The 10,092-nt window shown below is 47.6% G+C and overlaps 1 protein-coding gene across 1 annotated transcript in view; it reads left to right on the top strand.

Moving 5' to 3' along the window:
- Positions 1–9,403, top strand: part of nhsl1a (NHS-like 1a) — a 19,456-nt gene extending 10,053 nt beyond the window's left edge. Inside the window, 6 exon segments of the mRNA XM_051427151.1 lie at positions 79–210; positions 300–655; positions 739–2,517; positions 2,519–5,063; positions 5,734–5,821; positions 6,919–9,403. Of these exon segments, the coding sequence (XP_051283111.1) occupies positions 79–210; positions 300–655; positions 739–2,517; positions 2,519–5,063; positions 5,734–5,821; positions 6,919–7,609 (5,591 nt within the window). The 3' untranslated portion in view covers positions 7,610–9,403.
- The last annotated feature ends 689 nt before the right edge of the window (positions 9,404–10,092 follow it).

The raw sequence follows: 10,092 nt of genomic DNA, 5'->3' as shown, positions 1-10,092 counted from the left end.
TCCAAGATGTCCTTTGTCTGTCCTCCATTGTGGGATTTTTAAGGTGGAACGGCTTTATTCTGTGTTTTTAATCTTCAGGAGAGAGTTTTGACCGTCAGGCCAGTTTTCGAAGAGTCGTTTCCAACACTGACTCGTTATCCCGGCGCCCCCGTAACCTGAGCCGCCGCAAGACGGTTACTGGGATCCCTGATGACGTCAGCCAGAAACTGAGTATGAGCGCCATCCATTGATTAGCACCTCCTCTATCATAAGTACTTCTCCTCCTGTATCTCCTCTGTTCTTAACTCCTGTCTCTGCAGACTTGCCGTTGGTCTCTTTGGTTCTTCCCGGTCAGTTCTCCACTGTCGGTCGACCCGCCTCCTCCTCTGCCCACCACCGGAAGAACACTGAGGAAGAGGTTGAAGAGCAGGAGAAGGGAGAAGTCAAAGAGGAAGCGCCATCATCCTCGAGGAGGATCCGAGCCCCGAGAGGAGAGGGGATGTCCAGCCTCATGGCCTCCCTTACCTCCTGCCCGCCGGTCAGCCCCTGTCACGAACGCTCCTCCTCGGAGGTCCACAGCCTCCCCCGTCTGGCAACCAACTCCTCTCTGAACTCCGAGGTCAGCTGCAACAGCGCCTCCTATGGGACACTCAGTGCCTCCTCGTCTTGTTGCCAGGTCAGTTTAGGAGAAATCAATGTTGCAGGTAGCTCAGTCACTAAAACAAAATATAAACTTTATGTTTTTTCTTCCGGTCACAGGATACGCAGGGTTTCCCCAGCGACGTCCAGCCCCTGCTGCCCTTTGACCCCACCGCCAGAGTCATCCCCCAGTCTCCTTCCTCCTCCTCCTCTTCTATTCCTTCCTACCCCATCTCCTCCTCCCACCCAGGCACCCCCAGCCTTACCTTACAGTCAGAGTGCTCTTACCCCAGCGATAAGCCCCTGAATAAGGCTGCCCACTATCACAATTCTTCTTCCTCCTCCCACTACCTCTCCTCTTCCTCCATCGCAGACTCAGAGTCTCAGTTTAGCTACCAAGCTCTGGATGACCAGACTGCCGCCCAGCAGTGCTCCTACAGCGGTGGCTCCTACAGTGGGGAGACGTGGAGCTACCAGTCCCTCTCCCCCAGCTCCAGTGTCCACAGCAGCCAGACTGTGGGCGACTGGAGCAGCCTCACCCAGGAGATGAGATGTGTTTCTGGGGAAGGTTGGAACTGTGACCCCCTGCTCTCCTCCGGTCGCTCTACTCCCTCTCACGCCGACAGCAACTCTTTGTGTTCAGAGATGACCTCCTCTCGCTTCCTAAACCGGGAGAGAAGGAAGCACAGCACCTCCTCCTCCTACTCCCGCAGCATCTCCCTCCGCAAGTCCAAGCGCCCGCCTCCTCCACCGTTGCGCTCTGACTCTCTGAGGCGCCGTCCGGGTCGCAGCAAACCCCCTCGCTCCTCCTCCAGCCCCCGCTCCTCCTCCAGCCCTCGCCCGGAGCACGCTTCCAAGCGGACTCCCACATCGTCTCCTCAGACCTTCGATGACCCCTGGGTGCCCAGGAGCAATACCAACAGACACCAGAGTGAGCTCAACTGCGGGACAGTCACAACCTTTGAACCTTTGGGTCCGGACGGCCAGGCACCAACCTCCGTTGACTCTCCTCCTTCTGAGCACCTGCCATCAAGCCCTGGCCACTCCCCTGCTCATGTCTTCACTCCTGGGTCTCCAGGCTCAGAAGAGGAGGCGCTGAGATTTACACTCAACCCCCAACCAGCTGCCTCGTCCGTTGCGGGCCTGCAGCGCCTCGCTTCACCCTCCAGCGGCTACTCCAGCCAGTCTAACACCCCAACTCCTGGTACTCCCGTGTCCTCCCCCCTTACCCCCTCCTCCCCTCTCACAGCGAGCCCTGGAGCTTTCTTCCTCCCCCCGACCTCCCCTACCTCCTCTTTACACTCGCCTTCCTTCCCCCTGTCCCCTGCCGTCTCCTCCCTGCCCAGAACGAGGTCTCGAGGTGAAGGGAGGCCTAAACCACCAGTGCCAGAGAGAAAGTCGTCACTCTTCTCCTCCGTCTCTTCTTCATTTTCCTCCACCTCCTCGCTCTCCTCCTGCACCTCCTCAGACTCCTCTGCCAAGCATCCCTTTCTCCCTCCTCCACCTCCTCTACCAGAATGTTCCTCTCCTTTGACTCCTGTGTTTTACTCCCCCGTTCACCAATCTCCTCCTCTGACTCCTCCCTTTTCTCACCCATGCCCTCTTCCTTCTTTCATCAAACTCTCTGCGGCTCCTCCTCCTCCACCTTCATCTCTTCCTCCTCCCCCTCCCCCCACCTCCTCCAAATCCTCCTCCTCTCCCACCTTCATCCCTCCCCACTCCTCCTCCTCTTCCTCCTTGTCCTCGACCTCCTCCTCCCCCCTATTCCTATGCTGTCCGACAAACCTCCCATCATGCTCTGGTATCCACCATGTTATCATCAATCAACTTCCCTCCTCCTCCAACTTCCCCACCTCCTCCTCCATCTTCTCCTCTTCCTCCACCTTCAGAACTCTCAGAACTGCCAATTGCTGACCTTCCTCCTCCTCCACCACCTCCTCCTCTTCCTCCTCTCCCCACAACCCTCCCCCCACCAGACCTTGGAAATTCTCCAAACCGCCGTTTTAAAGTGGCCACGCCCCCTCGCCCACTGGTCACTGCTCAAGCTTTGCAAGGCGTCAAGCTTCGCTCCGTCAAGAACCAGGAAGTCCTGGTCACTAGCATAATGCTAGCCAGTGTTACATCAGGGGATAATACACTCCATAGCCAAGCTAACGCTAACCATGCTAATACTATCAATGAACTACCAGGAAAAGAGGCTCATGCAGACAGTGCTGTGCTGGCTAATGCTAATCTTGATGACTGGGCCAAAAGTGGGGTTAAGCTAGTCGGAAATGTCTGTGATCTAGGTAGCAATGAAGCTAACATAACTAGTGCTTTAATGGCTAATCCTAGCCTTCATACCACAGCCAGTGGTGATGCAAAGCAACCTGGACCAGAAATAGCAACAGAAAGTGATGCGAGGACACCCAGCGCTGACTCAGCGTATGCTATTCTTCAGAGCCTACGAGGCATTGTTGCTAGCCCAGCTAACCAGAGACACTCTGGGTCTAAGCTGACCAATGGTGAAACTCCTCAAGACATCAGATACAATGAGCGAGACAAGGAAGATTCAGACATGTACGTTACACTGGAAAACAATCCAGCCTCCAGTCCTGATAGTCCCAGGGTCCGAATGTCTCATGATACTGACATCAACACAAGTATCCAGTATCCTTTTTCGCAGCAACAAGAAGTCACAGATAAAATGTTAGCAGATGCTAAGCTAACTGAGCCAGCCAAGAAGCTGAAAAACCCTGAGGATGCTTGGCACACAGATTCTTCATACTTGACCCTTTCTGGAACAAAACAAGAATCTCATAGAGAAAGCAGAACAGAAATAGAAACAGTTGACAAGAATAATTCAGAAATGTTGAATCACAGTGCAGCAGATGTAGATTTTACCGCATATAGTGATTTTAAACAGAGTGACAGGGTCTGTAACTCGGGTAGCCCCACAAAGCTTCGCTCCCCAGAGAAGCCCGTCCTTCCAAAGAAGCCGGATCTTTGCATTCTGGGTCTCACGGCGTCCCCTGAGGCCAGACAAGGACCAGTTGGATGGAAGAGCAACGGACAAATCCCAGCAAGTTCTCCTGGGTTCAACAACCAATCACAGCTTCCCGTTGATTCCTCTTCCTCACCTTCACACACACACCTGACCCACAGTATCCAGTCGCCAAAGCACTTGAAATGCACCACTGTTGACAAGTCGACTGCCGACATCATCGCGCACTCACCTGCTGGTTCCCCTCACAGGCAGAAGCCACCGATTCTGCACAAGAAGCCAGATCGCTCATTGGCCTCACCTAAAACAACTAAACCACTATTTGTGTCTAGAAATACAGGGGAGGCATCCAAAGGTACCTCTGGGACCTGTGGAACCCTGACTCAGAGCACCACAGGGACCCGTAGCACCTTAGGGACCTTGGGCACCTCTGCATTCGTGGATACCACAACAGCTGAAAACACTTTAAATGGGACTGTGGGTACCTATGTGAACTGTGGTACTTCAGGAACTTGGGACGCCATGGAGACCAGTAGCACCTTAGGGACCATGGGCATCTATGGGAACTGTGGTACCTCAGGCATCATGGGTATCTCAGAGACCTGGAGTATCATAGGTTCTCCCAGCACTATCGATGGGACCATGAGTACTTTGGAGAACTGTGGTACCTCAGGAACATTGGGAACCGCAGAGACCTGTAGCACCTTAGGGACCATGGGCATCTATGGAAACTCTGGTCCCTCAGGAATCATGGGTATCTCAGAGTCCCGAAGTATCAAAGGGACTCTACACTATGGTACCTCAGCAACAATTGGAACCTCAGAGACCTTAGGGAACTCAGGGGCCCATGCCGCTACTTCCACCCAGACAGGCAGCGGTAAACATGGAACAACGGACCCAACTAGTGCTGGGATCATCCAGACAAGACTTTATAAGGATGACAGGGAAACATTTCTTAAGAGGATGATGAGGTCATCGCTGGCTGGAGATGAAGAGGACGAAAAGGAGAGGGTAGAGGAGAGAGGGATGAAGATGACAATGATAATGCCATCCACCACTAGGAAGAAAGACAAAACAAGAAAGAGGAGGAAGAGGAGGCCAGGCAGACAACTGCTAATGATGTCAACAACAATGGAGCCCTCTCCCTCTTCATCATCATCTTCGTCTTCATCATCTTCATCCTCATCTGGAGACGAACGAGATTTGATGAAAGAGAGAACGATGCAAACGAGGATGATGAAAGTATGTGATCAAGACACAAGTGACTCTGAAAGCTCCTGCACTCTGATTGGTCAGAGCAAGTACTCCCTGAGCAGTGCGCTGTCCACCGACAGCCTGCGCGGGGAGCTGTCTCTCCCAGACCTCCTGATACAGGAAGAAGAGGAAGAGAGGAGCGTGGTGGCCAGGGAGGCAGCAGACAGGAGAAGGCAGGAGGTGAAAGAGGCCAGAGGACCTCCAGATGGTAAGTTAGGTTTACTGAAGATGCTCTTAAGGCTAAAACACAACGCAACTAATCTCTCCTAATCCGTTGTTGTTCACTGCGATAGTAAGAGACAACCCTGGATATAAGACAGTTTGATCTCTTAGTCGGAGAAGGAACCACCTCTGGCGTATATGGTGGCTAGACTTGACTAGAATTTGGGGTTGCAGACTTCAGTTCAGGCTGAGAACCAGTTCCATTTGGAGCTGTATCAGTACCTCGAGTCAGACATGTAGACTTGTGGACTTGGATTGACCTGGTACTTCCCTGAACAGAGAACCGAGATGTTTGATTTCTGACCAGCTGTGTACATCCATTCCAATCAATGTAGGTTCACGTAGTGTAGTTTTGGGGGGGCAAAATAGGTCTAGTTTGCAGCTGTTATTCAAGGTTCAATATGTGGTGTAATTCAGTGAGAAAGCTGCCTCTAAAATCCGTTTTTTACAGAGCCCAACAAGCATAAGCAAGCTCCATTTTCTGCCTATTTGTACACATGAATAAGTATTTTGTTTTTATAAAGCTAGTAAAAGCTGCAGATTACAGACTGTGTTGCAACACAAGCTGCTGAGTACAGGGACCCTTTTATTCTGATTCATGTGTGACTAAAATTAAAAATACTCAGTTTAAAAATTCTCTTTGTTTCTCTGTCCAGCTGATGTGTTCGTCAGTGTTTCGGCAGATCAGATGTTTATCTCCGGTCGACCGCGAACCACAGAGGATCTGTTCGCTGTTATCCACAGGTAGGAACACACAAACACAAACATAAACACTGTTACCGTAACAACCAGTCGATCACGCTCTAATCTGTCTGCTTGATTCATCCCTCTGCCTCGGTGGAGCAGTGCAGTGTGGGAAGGCACGGCGTGAATGCCCTCGTAGGCAGGGTTTGGCAGCAGGTAAACCTGTGATTGGTCACTGGATGTGTCGTAGATGGAGTTTAGTTCTTGACCCTTGGTAGGTTTAATTAGATCACCAGTTACCCTGTCCCCTTGCTCCGTCCTTTTCCCCAAACAGGAAATTTTATTTGTTGTCCCCTTGTTTCCGTATTGGTCGTCTGTTTTCTATATTTCCCCAAATAGTACACTTCTTCCTTGCTCTGTCTTCCCTAACAAGGGTGCTTCTAGTTTTGTTTCCTTTTATTGAAAGATTCCTACCTCTTTGCTTTCCAACATAGGCCTTCCTTCTGCCCTAAATAGGGCTGCATTAATAAAATCACAGCTATGGTAAAATGTGTGACAAGACAGCAAATGTAGTTTTGAAGTGCTGCAGAGATTCCCTGGACTACAAATCTTGTTCTCAAGACGTAAGAAAATATGTTTGTTTGGAACAAACTCCAACAGATGTTACATTATAATGATTTAACAGTATTTTCAGTGAAAATTGTGATGCTGAATTATATTGCAATCACACTGTCAAAATAATCCCAATACGACCAAAGCTTCATTTAAATCATATAACTATTATTATTATTGTTCGTTGTCTTTAACCTAACTCGTAGCTGCTAACTAGCTAGTCAGCTAATACTAAACATGCTAATGCTATCCATGATCTACCGAGCAAAAAAGCTCAGACACCCGGAAAGACTCACTTCACACAAGAAACCTGCTAGACATCCACCTTCTTTAAAGGGAAAGTCGAGGCAGGTAAAAGGTGCAGATCGAAATTCAACAGAAAACACGAAAGTATAATCGGATTACGCGTGTAATCTGTAAAACACTAGATTCCTGCAGTAACTGATAGCTGCAGCCCTGTTGCAGCATCTGGTTCGATGGCTGACGCTAAGGAGCAGTTTGACAAACCTTCAAGTGTGTGACTGGTCTTTCTGTGTTTGTCTCAGGTCTAAGAGGAAGATGTTAGGAAGAAGGGGCTCCGAGGACGACAGACATCGTTCCTCTTCCTCCTCCTCTTCCTCCTCGCCTCCGGTCACCCCCACTGATCCCCCGTCCGGCCTGACACGACCCACAACCTTCAAAAGTCAAAGATTGTCGAGGAGCGAAAGCTTTAAGGCTCTCTTGCTGAAGAAGGGTAGTCGCTCCGATTCGTCCTCTCGAATCTCTGCTGTCGAGCGGCTTCGCGTAGTTTCTTCTCCTGCGGCTGCTACCGACCTCCAGAGTGCGCTGCCACTGCACACTGCACCCACAACCCACGCCTCGGACACATGTGACATTAACGCCCACCTGACTCAGGACGTCCCGGTGTCGCCCACCTCTCCGTGTCCTCAGAAATTCTCCATGATGCTCAGATGGAGGCGACGGGATCTGATGCACAACCACCTCCTCCTCACCTCCTCCTCCTCCTCCTCTTCCCCCTTCTTCTTCCTCTCCTCCCCGCGTCCTCGCTCCCTCACTCCACCCTGCTCTTCCAGCCGGCGCTTTGCCGCTCGCTGCCGCCTCTACGCCGCCCCCATGACCGCCATCTTTGAAGTAGAGAGCGAGGAGGAAAAGGAGGAAGAGGAGGAAGACGACGAGGTTTTTCTCGTGTCTCCAGGAGCCGAAGGAGAGTTGAGGCAGAGATTAGTCGTTTCTTGATGGACGGGTCAAAGGTTAAAACCCTGGATTCAACAGGAAGTTGACAGAGGGTCGCTCTGATTGTAAACCCTGTCCTCAAATCCAAAGACCAATAAAATCCTACCTGAATGTGACGATGTCTTGGTCTCCTACAGATCCTCATCAGGTTTAAATCTGGACTGCCTCAGCAAACTGAACTGGATCGGACTCAACTGGATTAGACTGCGCTGTATCGGACCTCCTTGCAGTCTGGGGCATTTAATTGAATGTACTGAAGCACACTCTGATAAAGGAAATGTCTTTAGTCACTACACTGATGAGTCTAAACTACAGAAGCCTGAAAAAGGACTGAATTATTCTTTGAATCTCAAAGAAAACAATGTTAATCTCCAGTTAATGTACTTAAATTTATTATATTGCTTTTGTATCTTTTGCTTGATTTAGCTTTGTCTTTTTTTACTACTTGCCTAGATACTGAACATTTTATTATTATACGCGTTATTTTGTCGTCTCTCTGGTTTAATGTAGCAAACTCAACTTTTAACCAAAGATGACATTAGTTTAAATCTGAAACTGATTCGAGATCTTGACATAAAAAAATTGTTTTCTTGAGATCACAGAGTGAATGCTACAATAAATAATAATAATAATAATAATAATAATAATAATGTTTAACTCTGACTTTGTTCTTACAGATAAAGATAAAAAAACTTTTACAAAACTAAACAATGACCCTTCTGAAGCCCCGCCCCTTTTTGGTAAGCCTCAGTCAACTTCCACCTTTCCTGTACTTAGATGTGCTACATGCTAGGCTTATCTATGTTGAAAAGACAACCACATTTTGAAGATGGTTAAAAGATAAAAAACATTTTTCAACAGAGCAAAACATTAGCTGGCTAATCTTCAGTCGTTAGCTAGCTAGTCTAGTTACATCTGACAGCTATTGTTAGCTAGCTAGCTAATTTACGTCAAACGTTAGCTAGTTAGCAATGGTTTTGCTAATGTTAGCTTACTTAAGATGCGGGAAAGGAGAAAGCTAACCGAGGCGTGCTCAACTGCTATTGGAGCACAGAGCAAAGAGGGGCGGGGCTTAGGAAGGATGAATTCTAATGATATCAAATCATTGATTGCTATCATTTGAAATATTCTGATATTTAATCAGCATTCTGCTTCTATTGGCTTTACTTTGAATTGAGCTGTTTCTGATTTGGCTCTGTCTGTCTTTTAACACATTATTCTTCAAAGTAATCTGAATGAATGTGGAATATTTACACAGTAATAACAAATAATTGTGTACAGTCCCTCACATTAAATCTCAGTTTATCCCCATAAAACATATAAAACTGGATGCATTTTATTATTATCTCAGCAGCTTCGGTTCTGTTTCACTTTGACTCCACTTGTTTAAATTAAAGTCTGTTTTTTACTGACAGTATGATCAATAAGGGATATGTAGTTTGTCCTGTACTGTAAATAATTCATCTTCTCCTTTCTGCTGCTGCTGGATCTTTTCATGGAGTCTCAAATCTTTTTCTTTTTTTTATTAAATACAGTAGCAGATAGTAAGACGACATAACTTCTTATGGTGGAAACTTTAGGAACATAATAATCTTCTTTGTGCGAATGTAAGAGGTTCAGCTTTACTCTATTAATCATAAAATAAAAACCATTTAACTGGAATTACGAAGGCAGAATGAAAGAGATCAATAAGAGAAAAACTGAATGAAAAGTGTTTGTATGTAACAACTGGAAGCATTTAAATAAAGGAAACTGAGCAGATGGAGAAACGAAGCAATAAAGAACAAAATATGATTATTTGATTTATTGTCGGTTTGAACATTATAAATAATAACATACAGAACATGAATGGATCAGTTTTCTACTGATCAATTACTCTGAACAATCTATCAGGGTGCTGTTTGTACCTCTGACCACTGGGTGGTGCTGTGGATCAATTCTGGTTCTGCAGGTGGTTCAAAATCCCTGCTTCCGGTCCCTAAATTGGTTTTAAGGAGGTTTAAAGGGTCTTTCCAAGGTTCCAGCAATTCTTGATGAGGTTTCATGAGTGTTTAAAAGTGTGAAAAATGTTCTTCAAGAGTCTCCAAGCAGTTCTAAGGAGTTCAGAGGGTTTGAAGAGATCTTGTGCAGGATTAAGAGGATGTTCTTGAGATGTTCCAATGGGTTTTTTGAAGAGAACTCAACTTGAATTAGCTTCAGGAGGCTCTTTAGGATCCCTCAAAAGTTTATGGGGATGTTCCAGAGGTTCTTACGAGGTTGCAGGTGTTCTTTTTTTTAAAGTATATTTTTTGGGCTTTTTTATTGCCTTTATTACAGTGACAGCTGAAGATAGACAAGAAAGGGGGTCAGAGACAGGAGATGACATGCAGCAAAGGGCCACAGGTCGGACTCGAACCCTGGGCCGCCAGCTCTACCCACTGAGCTATCCGAGCGTCCAGGTTGCAGCTGTTCTTGAAGATGTTCCAGGAGTCTTTAAGGAGGTTTTA

The sequence above is a fragment of the Dicentrarchus labrax genome, unplaced genomic scaffold (genome assembly GCF_905237075.1).
Source record: "Dicentrarchus labrax unplaced genomic scaffold, dlabrax2021, whole genome shotgun sequence".
Taxonomy (NCBI): domain Eukaryota; kingdom Metazoa; phylum Chordata; class Actinopteri; family Moronidae; genus Dicentrarchus; species Dicentrarchus labrax.
Note: the sequence above shows the minus strand (reverse complement) of the source record. Positions and strands in the feature narration are given on the sequence as shown.